Here is a 14131-nt window from a genome sequence, read left to right on the forward strand (position 1 = left end):
TCAAGGCTGTGAGGGTAGGTGGCTCTCAGCACAAAATCCCAGTACCGTGCGAACCCCCCGGGAGAGCATCAGCCCATTTTACAGTGGAGGAGATGGAGGCTCAGAAAAGAGCAGACAGAATAAGCACAGGACAGAAACAGAACGGCAGGTGACACACAGCCTGCATCTCTGTCTTCCAGTAGCCCTGTGGCCCTAGGCGGGTCACCATGTCTCTGTGCTTCAATTTCAACATCTGAAAACAGGGCATGTAACAGCACTGCACAGACAGGAGGCTGGCATGAGGGTCACTGCACGGTGCCTGGCTCACGATAAACACTATTATTATATTACTGTGCCTGTCAATGTGTGTTTGGAATTCAAGTCTCCAGCCACTGACCCAGTGCTTTTCCCACAGGTTGTCAGGGACCTGGAGCAACTAGACTGACCTGGGCAGTGCTCCTCCAGGAGAGAAGGGCCCTGAGGGCCCCACTCAGGCTACAGGGTCAGCTCTGCTCACAGACGGGATCTCCTTTGAGACGCCTACCTGGTCCCTGCTGTCCCAGCTGACAACAAGGTGGTCCTGGTGTCTGCCTCCTGAGTGCTCTGCGGACAGGCAGAGGCTGCAGTGTCGTGGCAGGGACAGGGGCAGCAGGTGGGTGAGCTCCACTGTACAAGGGACACACAGGAGGTGAAGTGTAAGCTGGGGACTGTGGGTGAGCTCCACTGTGCAAGTGGGGACACACAGGGGGTGAAGTGTGAGCTGGGCACTATGGTGAGCTCCACTGTGCAGGTGGGGAAACACAGGGGTGGAGTGTGAGCTGGGGTCTTCAGTTTGGAGCTCCGGGAATCTCAGCTGACACCACCACACTCAGACAGGTGGCCATTTGGGGGCCACATGCTCAGGTAATTCTCACAACATTCAGTAGCTACAGGCTCACTTTGTCACCCTATCCCTCGACGTATACCCTTTAATGTCCCTGTGGGAGCCCCTTGTGACAGTTAAGACTTTGCAGCAAGAGGTGACATCTGTCTTCCTGGCTTTTGGACCTGGGCTGACCTTGTGATGTGCTAACAGAATTCAGGAGTGGACAGAGTGCCACTGCCAAGCCTCAGCCCTAAGAAGCCTCACTTCTGCAGCCCGGTTGTTTAGGCCTCAGCTGTCCCAGAGCAGCTGCCAGCCAGCCCACCCACAGCACACAAGGAGCCTGACCGCGGTCAGCAGAGCCACCCACCCCACCTGCACTGACCTTCACGTACGGGAGGACCGGCAGAGTGGCCCAGCTGACCCAGCCTCGTGAACAATGATAAATGCTTGTTTTATGCCACTGGGTTGCAGGGCAGTTTGTTACCATCCTAAAGCAAGAGCGGACAGCTGCAGCGCGACAACCAAGCACCTGCATCACCCTCCTCGGGTGCCTCACACTCACGGGGAGCCTCACCCTATCAGAAGTCCCACACTTTCCTCCACCACTGTCCGCTGTCCTGTACTTTTCTGATATCTCAGGATGTGACAGGGGTGCTCCAGAGAGGAGGCCTCACAGCAGACAGTCCCTATGCCCTGGATGTTCTCCCTTCATCTCCTGGGCTGCCCTGACCTCCTGCATCACTAGATCCCATCTCATGAGGCCACAAGTCGGTCCTGCCCTCTGAACTCTCTGGAAGGGTTCCCAGCAATCCCCAGAAGTTGGCACTGGCTGGTTCTTGATGCATCACCAGGCATTGATTATGGGGACGCTGACCACACTCAGGTACCACATGCAGGGCAGGAACCCCTCATTCCCACCACCCTCTAACGCTCCACCCACAGTGCCTTGTGACCATAGTGCAGGTCTGCAGGCTGCTCGGCTCCCCAGGGATGGGGCATGCTCACACACATGCACAGACACACATGCACACATGTACACACACACACACACACAACCTCAGCTGAGCACCCACTCACTTCCTCTGCCTTTCAAGGCACACACGTGGTAAATGTGACTCTGGGAAAAGACTCATCAGCCCACGAGGCCAGCTGTTTTCTGGGCTGGGGGTCTCTGCTCTCTCCCCAAGCAGTCAGGCTCTGCTTTATGCTAAGGTGGCTCCTTACACAGAAACTGACAGTGTGTAGCTGCACCAGCTGACAGCCTGTTCCAGGAGGACCTTGGCGCTCTCGACTGCTGTGGTCAGGGCTGCTTCCCCACTCACCTCCCCTGCCAGCCTCCAGGTGGCCAGCCTGGCACCAGAATTACCCAGGGACACTCAGGGTTGTCACAGCTTCCACACCCTGTGCCCTTCTTTCTGCCTGTCATACTTGGAGTAAACCCCAGCTCCTTATGACCTGGGTCCCCCAACTTCCCCCATCTTACTTCCTCCCATCACTCCAGCCACACTGGCCTCACTGGCTTTTTCCTACCCCAGGCTTTTCCCAGGCTTAGGGTTAGGGTTAGGGTTAGGGCTTTTCCTACCCCAGGACCTTTGTACCTGCTCTTCCTTCTGCCCACCCTGCCTTTCCCAGATCCTCCCTTGGACAGCTCTTTCTCATCATTTAGATCTCAGCTCAGATATCACCTCCTCTGAGAGGCCTCCAGGCCACCTGCCTAAAGGAGCCCAGCGCCCTCAAGGCAAACCCTGCTCCCTTCACAGTCCTTCTCCCTCTTGGAAATTGTCATGACGCATGTTATTTTGTTCACGTATGTCTCCTTCTCACTGCCTGTCTCCTGAGGGGTGAGACCTGGGTCATCTTGTTTCCCCACAGATCCCCTGTGCTGGGATGACAGGTGCTCAATGATGCTTTGCTGAGCAAATGAGCGAGTGACTATTCCATCCTTGCTTGTAGCCCCTTGGAGGGCACTCACCCTGCAAACTGAGGTTTCTGGCAGCCTTGGGGAAGGTCCCAGAGAAGCTCCCATTGAGGGCCACCTCCCGGCCATCCCACAGCACTGTCTGGCGCAGGATATGGGTCCGGTGAGCGTGCTTGTACATGGTCTGCAAGGCCAGCTCCCCAGGAAGGGTGCTGAGCTGGAAGAGAATCAGGGAGCTGAGGTTACTGGGGAACCTGACCCACATCCTGCTTGGGGTAGGAGAGGAGAGAAGCTTTCAGAAGAAGGACAAGGGAATATTTACTGGGTCATGACTTACATCAGAAGATCAAAAAGAAAGCCCACGTGCTCCCTAAGGAGGAACAGATGATAGAAGGGAGGGGGGGGTGTATGATTAGTGGGAGACAACATAAAGGAGGACAGCCCCCTGACAGCTCTACATACCAGCTGTGTGGCCTTGGGCAAGTTTCCTAACCTCTCTGAGCCTCAGTTTCTCCATCTATAACATGGGGCCATGAATAACAGCACCAGCCAGGCGCAGTAACTCACTCCCAGCACTCTGGGAGGCTGAGGCAGGTGGATTGCCTGAGCTCATGGGTTTGAGACCAGCCTGAGCTGGAATGAGACCCTCATCTTTAAAAATACGCAGGTGTTACGGCGGGTGCCTGTAGTCCCAGCTACTCATGGGGCTGAGGCAAGAGAATCACTTGAACCCAAGAGCTTGAGGTTGCTGTGAGCATGATGCCACAATACTCTACCAGGGGGCAACAATGTGAGATTCTGTCTCAAAAAAAAAGAAAAGAATAATAGCACCAACCTCAGTGAGATGATGTGAGTGAGATGCTCAGCCTAGGGCTAGCCCATGGAAAGGAACTTGTGGGAGCTGCTGCAACTAGTATGAGGATTTCTCAAACATTTAATGAGCAGGGATTATGCTCCCAACCAGCACGAGTACCAGGGCACAAAGATCATCAAGACCTTGTCTGGGCCCTCAAGGGGCTTCCAGGCTGGTGGGGACAGAGTGACAGAGACAGAAAATTATGAGATGAGGTGACAAGGGTGGCCCTAGCGCTATTCAAGGGACAAAGGAGCACAGAGAAGGAAGCTGGGGGACAAGGCAGGGAAAGGCATTCAAGGCAGGTGGAACAGCCCATGCAAAGGCTCAGAGAGGGCACTGTCCCTGCCAGTGGGTGCCGCGGTTGAAGGGTAACTCAAGGGCACCACAGGGGGCTGCAGTGAAGTTTATTCTTTACTGCTCGGTCCCAGTCCGGTGTGGGTCTTCCTCGCCAGCTCTCTTCTGCCACCTGTAGGTCCCTCCCCCCATAGCAGCCAGAGGGATCCAAAATCATTTATTTAATCACATCCTCAAAGGCTTCCAGTACCAGATAGAATGAAATCCAAACTCTTCCCCTGACGTGCTCTCTTCCCCAGCTCCAGCCCAGCGGCTTTTCTCTGCCATTGCTCAAACACGCCAAACCATTCCTGCCCCAGGCCCTTAGCTGTTGATCCCTTAGCCTAGAATGTTCTTCCCCCAGATTTTCACATGCCTGGCCCCAACTGTCTCAGTGTCACCTTTCCTGGCCACCTAATCTGAATAAGCTACCCAGTTACTATCAGTCACTTCGCCATGTTTTGTTTTCTCCGAGTCATGCCATTATCTGGTGTATCATCTTATTTATATGATTTTTTTTTTTGTTAATCTCCTTTACTAGACTATACACTTGATGCGAGCACTCTGGGATGCTGGGGCGGGTGGATGGCTTGAGCGCAGGAGTTTGAGACAAGCCTGAGAAAGACTGAGACCTGTCTCTACTAAAAATAGGAAAAACTAGCCAGGCTTTGTGGTGGGTGCCTGTAGTCCCAGCTACTCAGGAGGCTGAGGCAAAGGATTGCTCAAGCCCAGTAGTTTGAGGTTGCTGTGCCCTGTGATCCCACGGCACGCTACCCAGACTGACAGACTGAGACTCTGTACCAAAAAAAGAAAAGTACGTTCTACTATGTAGTAATGTCCCAGCTTCTGGCACTTGGCAGATGCTCAACAATGAGGGAGGGAGTGAGGGAGGAGGGAAGAAGGGAAAGGAAAGGGGAAGGAAAGGAAGGAGAGAACAGCTGAGGCTCCACTCCAGTAAATTCTGCCCACATCCTAGCCTTGCCTGTGCCAGGCTGTCTTCAGGGTACTTCCTTTTACCTCAAAGTGCTGGCCCAGGAGCCTCCAACCCCAGCCTGCCCCGGCACTGGCTGTCCCCCACACACCTGCGGGAAGCTCTGTTCCAGCCTAATGGTGCAGGCGAGCCTGGCCTTAGCAGCCTCCAGCCTGGTGCTGACGAAGAAACGATGCTCCTCCACTCCCAAGACAAATGTGCTCTCCATCTCATCCTTGGGGTATCGCAGCTGGGTTGGAAAAATGCACACGAGATCTCATCAGAACTCTGATGGAACATTCAGGCAGATGCTGGCTCCAGGCCGTGTCTGCTGCCTCCCAAAGCCCCAGGCCCGGGAGACCCATAGCGTTGTGGGCTGGAAGAACTCTGAGGAAGTAAGGGTCCTGAGCCTCAGTTTAGCACCATCAGGTGTGGCCACAGTTACAATCACTCCTGGCGCTTCCTCACATAAATAACACTGACTTGAAGATAGCTGTTGGCCTGAGCCCAGCAGGTAAGAATTCCAGCTGTAGGATCTCTGTAGGTGACGGGGGCAGTCTAGCACAGAGGACCGTGCTCAGACCTTGGCCACAAACAGAACTGGTCTCCCAGTTTGGCTCCACCACCCATGGGGTGAATGACCTCCAGCTAGTTCCTGAATTACCTAAGCCTTAGCTTTCTACTCCAAAAAATGGGAATAATGATACCTGCTAATGGGATGTCATGAAAATTGTATGACATAAAAATGCATTAACTTCCAGAAATTCTGGCTGAATAGCAGTCACTTGGGGCACTCACTAAGAAATATAGATTCTGGGCTCCCACATAAAACCTGTAAAAACAGAATCTCTGGGAAAAGTTTCGAGAATTGGTATTTTTAACAACCTCACCAGAAGCATTATTACTTTAGTGATACCCCTGTCAGAAATGTTGAGCCTGAATCTCATCCTGAACAAACAATCTGACAAACGCATTTGAAGAATGCTTTATAAAATAACTGCCTGGACACTTCAAAACTGTCAATGCAGATTTTTTTCATCTTTACAGTGGTTAATGATAATGACATGTTTAGGGGGAAATATATTGCAAATATCTGCAACTCACTTTGAAATGTATCCAAAAATAAGATGGATGGATGGGTAGAGAGTTAGGTATTAGAGTAAAATAGGAATGGGCAATCTAAGTAGCTAGTACATGGTTGTTCGTTGTAAAATTATTTCAGTTTTTTGATCTCTGAAAGTTTTATAGTGAAATGTTAGGATGGAGGGTAGGGAGTAGGAGGAGAATGTTCTGGATCAGGAATTAGGTTTTCTTCTTTTCTTCTTCTTTTTTTTTGAGACAGAGTCTCACTACGTCGCCCTTGGTAGAGTGCAGTGGCATCACAACTCACGGCAACCTCAAACTCTTGGGCTTTCAGTGATTCTCTTATCTCAGCCTCCCAAGTAGCTGGGACTGCAGGTGAGGAGTTAGGTTTTGAGGCAAATGCTGCCCATAATATGATTTTGTAAATAAAGTTTTATTGAAACACGGCCATGCTCACCCATTTCCATGTTGTCTACACTGCTTTTGTATTACACTGACAGCACTAAATAGTTGCAGCAGAGGACATACGGCCTGCAACGCCAAAAAATTTTTACTATTTATCTCTTTCCACAAAAAGTTAGCAGATTTCTGTTCTACATCAAGGAAATTTAAGAGATAAGGCAACTATACATCCTGTGTGATCTTGGATTGAATCCTGTATTTAAAACAAAACCAAAAAGAAAATAAAACAATTTGAAAGAACATTATTGGGACAACTGGAAAATGTTATTATGGACTGTACATTACGTGATAGTATTATAGTATTATTTCAATGTTAAAGTTCCTGCATTTTGTCATTCTACTGTGTTAAATAAGAAAATACCCTTGTTATAGAACCAACTGCTGAAGTATTTAGGCATAAAGAGATGTGATGTCTTCAGAAATATCTCTATATTAGTACCCAATGATACGGGGAAAAATGTGGGTATAACTACATGAATTTTTATCACGGATAAACAAAAATGTGTCAAGATATTAACAACTGGTCAATATTTGCCATCCTCCAGTAACTTTTGTGAAGGTTGAAATAATTCAACATAAAACTTGGGGAAAAACTAAGAAGCTCTCTGAGTGATCATGTAGTTGCAGAGAAGTTTGGGGAGTACCCAAATTGTGTCCCAAAGTGGCAGAGGGCCTGGCATACAGCAGGTGCTCTGTAAGTGAAGGTAGCCCAAGCCAGGGTGAGGAGAGCATTTAGCAAACCTTGGTGGCTGATGAGAAAATGAAGCGAGCAGTCAGCAGGTGTGAGCACTCACTCATTCACTCAATACCTTTTACTGAGCATCTACTATGTGCTGGGCTCTGTTCCAGGTGATGGGCACACACGAAGCCCCATTCCAAGCTCCTAATTTGGAGAAGGGGACAGACAGAGACACAGACAGTGACAACACATAGGGAGAAAGGAACCCCAGCCTGAGTCTAAGGGGCCCTCGTGTCCACCCCCAGGTACAGCACATAGAGTAGAGGTAGAGGAGGTGTTGGGTCAGCCAAAGGGCTATATCATCTGGTCTAGCCACTGGGATTGTGCCAGTCACTAGGCCTGGTGAGGAGAGACCTTTCCCACACCCTAGGGTCTTGTTGAGCCCTGCAAGGGAGCTACAGGAGCCGGCCCAGGAATATAAACCTGGGTATGTTTGGAGAAGCTGGAGTCAGAGTTCTTCAAGGGTGGCCCAGTAGGGCCTGCTGCAGCCCCACAGACAAATGTGGAAGAGTTAACCAGCTCCAGCAGGGCCGGGGCCAGCGCAGGCCCCTTCCGCCCCAGGTGGGGCATCTGGAACCAGTTAGGAGCACAGGGGAGCCAGGGCACAGTTACCTTGGCTGAAACTGAGGCTGAGCTGGGCCAGCGGCCCAGGAGGAAGGGGAGGCAATGCCGGCCCGAGAGCTGTAGTTCTTTGCTGGAAGGTAGAAAAGACAAGGTCTGATGCTGGTGCTGGGGCACATTGTCCAGGGCCCCCAGGACCAGGCCAACCTCCCCAAGAGAGGGTCAGACAGCCACGAACATGTCAACAGCCCAACGAAGAGCTGTTCACACACCCAAGGGCCTGACAGCCACACAGAGTAGCAGTGAGGGCCAGACTCTGCAGCCAGGCCGCCTGCACTTGAATACCAGCTTGGTTTGGCCTGACTCCAGCTCCATGGGCAAGTTTCTCGGTCGTTCTTCTCGAGCCTTGGTTTCCCCATTGGCAGAAAGGGTTAAATATGGTTCTGAGCTGGTATCTTCCACAAACCCCTTGGTTTTGTCCCATGTGAGCCATATTTTAGCCCTTGGCCCCCTCCCAGTGTCCTCTCCAGACACTGCCCCTTCCCCTCCCTCTCCAGGCCAGGGTGGTAACAGCTCCCTGCAGCTGCTATGCCCTGGGTGCTGCAGCCCCCTAGAGTTTCTCAGCCTGGGCACATGGGCATCTTAGCCACATATTTCATATTTGCGGGGGGCCGATGTTTCACAGCATCCCGTGCCTCCACACACTAGATGCCAGGAGCACCATCCTCCTCAGTTGTAACCACTAGGAACCTCCCCAGACACTGCAGAATGTCCCTGGGAGGACACTCGCCCCACGTGAGAACCACTGGTCTGCATGCTGAGCCTGACCGGTGGGCCGCCGACGTAGTATGCACGTCAGAGCACCAGGCACTGTGCCAGGCCCAGCCTGAAGAGTTCTAATAATTATGGGTAAGTATTTGGGCCCTGGGATGCCCAGTTTGTGACACCAAGAACTCATCAGGGCTCTGCCCCCAGAGGCCAAGGTTTTTCTGTTTGTTTATTTTTTAACAGCTGTGTGACTGTGGAAAATATGCTGGAGCCTCCCTTTCAGCATATTGCAGCAGGGCTTAGTGGATTCAAGGAGGTGCTATGTGTCTGGTGTTAGTGCACAGCAGGTGCACAGCCAATGGTTAATCTCACCTTTCCTCCCCTCCCCGGGGCCCCCAGAGACCAGAGAGCACCCCACCTGACTGCCTGGTTCTGGCCATGGACAACGAGGACCAAGCTGGCCTGAGAATCACAGCTCAGCTGCAGCAAGGAGCTCATCTCTTCTGCTGCCCACAGTTCTCGGATCACAAGCTGAGGAGGGAGCAGCCTATAAGGTGTGGGGTGTAGATGGCCCAGGGACCCTTGCAAGCCAGCTGGGGACACCAGCCATGTTCTGTATCTGCCCCCAGCCTAGACACTGCACAGTAACCACAGATGCCCAGCAGGCCTGGCTTGTTTGATACCCCCTGGGATGGTAAGAACCCAGTGGAATGGCAGTGCCTTGGTTAGTCCCCGTCACAGCCCAGGTTGGCAGTGCCCCCAACAGCCCAGGCACCTGCAGCACAGATATGGGGGAGTGAGTGCCCCAGAGAGCTCTCCACCACCCACACTGAGGCCAGGATCGGGGGTTAGACGAAGTCCAGGGCAGGAGGTATCCAGTGTGCCAAGGTGTGGGGTACAGGGCCAACATCCTTTGCTTGAGGGGTGATGTCCCCCCTAATCCCCTGGGAATGGCCTCCTCCTCCCACAGCACATCAGAGGAGGGGCAGGGCAGGGTTGCTTGATAACTTGAAAAAGAAAATTGTGGAAAGGCTTTGCTGTCTGGCTCCAGAGTGCGTTCTGCGGCTTCCAGAGGAAAAGGCAGGCCCAGCCAGGCAAGTTGAGTTTGCACCAATGACAGTGGCCAGGGTGTGGCCCCGTGCAGGGGGTCACAGTGAGTTGGCTTCCTCAAGGCAGGAGAGAACCTTACAGAAGGGCCCAGGTGTCAAGCCTGGGTCCCTCTTTTGCTGCCTACTTGCCACATCACCTTGGGCAAGTCACCTAAACCTTCATGTGTGACCCAGAGATGATGGTGATAATGACGACAGTTGTCATCGTCATCCCACCTCCTTCGTCACTGTCATTGCAGCAGACGCTTCTCACGTGTCTCTCTGCCCAGGCATCACTGGTATTGACTCCCTCCACCTGCACGGCCTCCACCTTACAGATGATATTACCATCCTCACTTTGCAGATGCTGAGGTGCAGGCACAGAGGGGCTCAGGTCCACACAGCAGGTGAGTGGCAGAGCTGGGACCTGGACAGTGGAGAAGGCCTGCCTGGACTGTGCCACCCCGCCTCTGTCTGGGGTGGAGGGGGGACGAAACTAACAAACACACATAGACCCCCAGAAGGGCGCCGAGCATGGGGCAGGCACTTTGCAGGTAAATGGGCTTTGATTCTGATCCGAGACTGGACAGCAGAAAGGACACAGATCAGGAGCTAGATGGCGCTACAGGACACTTGTCTGCAACTGACCTGGGGCTGGAACACAGAGGTTGCTCGGTAGACCTGGTTACAACTATTATTTAATAAGCCTTTGCAAACTGTCAAGTGCTGGAGAAACTCAAGGGCTCGTCATCCCTGTCAGTCACACACAGCAGGTCCTCTGTGCATCAGGACTTGGACAGGAGGCGACAGGAGTTGGAGGGAGACCCTTTTCCCACCCTCCTCCCTTTCCTTACCTGGCTGGTGAAGGGCAGGCCCAGCCTTTGGAGAGCGGGCACAGCATGGCTGGCATTCACCACCAGCTGCAGGGGGCCACGCAGGGGACGAGCCACCAGAGCTGCCAGGTCCATGCTGACCCTGCTTTCCCCACCACGCAGGGCCACACTGGCCTTGGTCTGAGTCTCTAGAGACAGAGAATGGCATGGGCTGCTGGGGATGCAGCTTCACCTCCTTTCTCAGCTCAGGGACAGGCCGAAGACCATGGAGGGACCACACCCATGGCCCATAAACACCAGTGAAAACAGCTGCCCTCTGGGGCCAGATGGGACCTTTGGCTGGACCCTGCACAAGCCTAAAGCTGTCATATCACCTGTCATAACATGTCCCCCTGGATGTTGGCCTGGTCAGCTTCTCCTTTCATTGGAGTTGCTGAAATGACAGCTCCTCTGGGATGTCTCCCCTGACTGCTCATCTCAACCCTCACCACCAGGCATCCTCCCTCCCATCACCCTGGAGTGTCCTTAGCATGTGGCAGCCACCATCTGGAAGCATCTCTTCCATTCCCTACTAACTGGTTCCTCTCCTCCCTTCCCTATCAGTCAGCCCCAGAGGACAGGGGTTAGTCTGCTTCCTTGGAGGGTTGTTTGGAGATTATTCACACACCCTGCAGGAGAACCAGGAGGGTTCTCGATAAATGACAGATCATCCTCAATAAATGACAGACACTATCACAGCTCATAAGATATCCCCTGCAGCTTCCCTCCCATCACACAGGCATCCCTTCCTGTCCCCTGCTTCCAGGCTGGACTACACCCCACCACAGAGGGCAGAGCAAAAGCCCTCCAGAAAAAGAGATTCCAGGATCCACAATGTCCTGGTCAGGAGTTTATTCTTTTTTTTTTTTAAGATTGAGTCTTACGCTGATACCCTGGGTAGAGTGCATGGCATCATAGTTCATAGCAACCTCAAACAAACTCTTGGGCTCAAGAGACCTTCTTGCCTCAGCCTCCCAAGTACCTGGTACTACAGGCACCTGCCACCATGCCTGGATACTTTTTCATACTCTTGCTCAGGCTGGTCTCAAACTCCTGAGTTTAAGCAATCCTCCCACCTCAGCCTTCCAGAGTGCTAGGATTACATGCATGAGCCACCGCACCTGGCCCGGCCCTTCACCTGCCATCTGAACCCTAGCCCAGTAGCTCTGAGCCTCAACTTCCTCACCTATAAAGTGGGCACAATCCATTCACCTCAAGGGACAGCATCCAGAGTAAATGAGACAATACCCCTGAGTGGCCGGCATGTGGGGCTCACACGACATCTGGGAAACATTTGTTCCCTTCCTTCACCATTCAGCACTCAACCACAAACACCTACTGTGTGCACGGTAGGAGCAGGAGGGGAACAAGGCTGGCAGGAGCACTGTCCTCATGCCCAGGGGCCCGCAGCTCAACAGGACACCAAGAATGTTAGCATAGGCAGAAAGTGTCCCCAGACTGTTGGGAGGCCAACTGGACAGCAGTGGGGAAGAAACTGTTCCTCTTGGCTGGGGGTGGCAATGCCAGGCCCCCTGGGACCTGCAACAGCCTGGATGGGGCCTCCCCATCACATGGCCACTGTGTCCCCAATGAACCCTGAGGTCGGCTCAGACGGGTGATAGTTCCCTTAGGTGATTCAGGGCTCACCCCCCAGGAGGCTGAGGTCACAAAAGGGAAAAGTGTGAGGCCAGAGGGTGATGACCAAGGCAGCAGGGGCCGTGGGAGCCACCTGGGGTTCTGACAGCTCAAGAGCCAGGTCTCTGGGATCCTGCAGGGGGGTCAGAGGTGGCTCTGGAGTCAGACCCCCTAGGTCCATTGTTCACCAGCTCTGTGCCCTGGGCAGAGAGACCCCACCTCTCTGAGCATCTCCCCACCTGCAGAGGAGGGTGATGTCACTATCCCCACCCCACAGGCTTGCTCACAGATTCGCTCAGCAGTTGTTTAATTGAACACCTACTACGTGTCACTCAGCAAAACAGACAAAAAGGATCCCTGCCCTCATGGAGCAGACATTCCAGTGTGGGGCGGGCAGAAGACAGATAGCAAGAAATAAAAGTATTTAGGAAGTAAGTTACCCAGTATGTTAAAATGACAAAGCCAGGGAGAGGGTGAGAAGAGATAGAGGAGGATGGAGTGCAAATGCACAGGTGGGCAGGAGTGACCTCGCTGGGATGACCTTTGAGAAATGCCTGAAGGTGCTGAGCAGGTGTGGGAATGAGTATTCTAGGCAGAAGGAATAGCCTCTGCAAAGGCCCTGAGGCCGGAGCAAGCCCGATGAGTGTGGAGAACAGCAAGGAGCAGGAGGGACAGGGCTGGGGGCCAGGAGGTGTGGGCAGAGCGGGGCCAGGGCTCAGAGGCCTGCTGAGGGCTTTGCCTGCTCCTCGGTGGGAACGGGATGGTTGTACAGATTTATTGGGCTCTTGTGTGGAATGTATGCGGTAAGTGCTTGGTCAATGCTGGCCCTTATTATTTTTATCCACCCCCATTTGTGGGTTGAATTGTGTCTCCCCAAAAGAGACATTGAAGTCCTAACCCCCTATGCCCAGGGAATGGGATCTTATTTGAAAATAGGGTCTTTGCAGATATAATCAAGTAAAAATAAGGTCATTTGGGGTTGGGTGGAGCCCTCGATCCACTGTGACCAATGTCCTCCTAAGCGGAGGAGAAACACAGAGGGAAGACCGTCCCGCGAAGACGGAAGCAGGGACTGGAGTGACGCTGCCATAGACAGGCGCGACTAGAAGCTGGACGAGGAAAGAAAGATTCTCCCCTGCAGCTGTTGGAGGTCCCTGGCCTTGCTGACACCCTGGTTTCAGACTCTGGTCTCTCCGGAGAGAACACATTTCTGCTGTTTGTGGGACTTCGCTGTGGTAGCCTTAGGAAACGAACACCCTCCTCCCCCACCCCAGGAGCCAGGTCCTCGAAGGGTCAGGCTGTCCTGGTTAGTTGGGGAGCCCAGAGCCATACTGGGCCAGCTGGGGTGCCTGCCTGGGCTGATGCCCGGGCTGCTGGCTGACCCGGGCTTGAGGAAGCCAGCTCTGCAGTCTCAGGGGTGTGTGCTGGGAGCCTTACCAAGTACCAGCAGCTCGGAGCTGAGGCCAGCCTGCCCCGGGAACCCGGCCTGCAGCAAGGTCTCACTGTTGTGCATGCTCTGGCCAGACAGCTCCAGGCGCCCGGCATGGTAACAGCAGCTCACAGAGTAGTTGAGGTATGTGGGCCCTGCCAAGACGTATCCAAAATGGTCAAAGCCCGAGCCGTTGTCGTGAATGTCCACAGACATCTGGAATGAGACCGACAGGTGACGGACCACCCTGTCCCATGACAGCCAGTCCCAGCACAGCCAGTAAACCCTGGGGTTTTTCAGCACTGTCCATCTCTGTGGTGGCAGGAACTCAGGTGCCCATGAAGGAGCAGGTTTGGGAGCCAGTAGGATTACGCTGGCCAATCACACATGCACCCAGGGCCATGGAGACAACTGGACAAACTCCTCAGGAGATGGGGTAGATGGGGAGAAAGGGCCCAGGAGGCAGCTGGAGAAAAAAACAGGAAAACGAAGATGTCATGGGCAGTGTGAAACAAGTCAGCAAAGCACAGCTTGAAGGCCAAGTGTGGCCTGCACCCATTTTTTAAAATAAAG

At 53.2% G+C, this 14131-nt stretch overlaps 1 protein-coding gene across 1 annotated transcript in view; it reads right to left on the bottom strand.

Annotated features, from left to right (window-relative positions):
• LOC128562067 (uncharacterized) overlaps positions 1–14131 on the bottom strand; it is a 152631-nt gene that overhangs the window by 25513 nt on the left and 112987 nt on the right. The window contains 7 exon segments of the mRNA XM_053556665.1: positions 524–645; positions 2817–2979; positions 5034–5171; positions 7818–7899; positions 8953–9065; positions 10477–10643; positions 13567–13774. Coding sequence (XP_053412640.1) covers positions 524–645; positions 2817–2979; positions 5034–5171; positions 7818–7899; positions 8953–9065; positions 10477–10643; positions 13567–13774 — 993 coding nt within the window.

This window comes from Nycticebus coucang, chromosome 12 (assembly GCF_027406575.1).
Source record: "Nycticebus coucang isolate mNycCou1 chromosome 12, mNycCou1.pri, whole genome shotgun sequence".
In the NCBI taxonomy this organism is placed as follows: domain Eukaryota; kingdom Metazoa; phylum Chordata; class Mammalia; order Primates; family Lorisidae; genus Nycticebus; species Nycticebus coucang.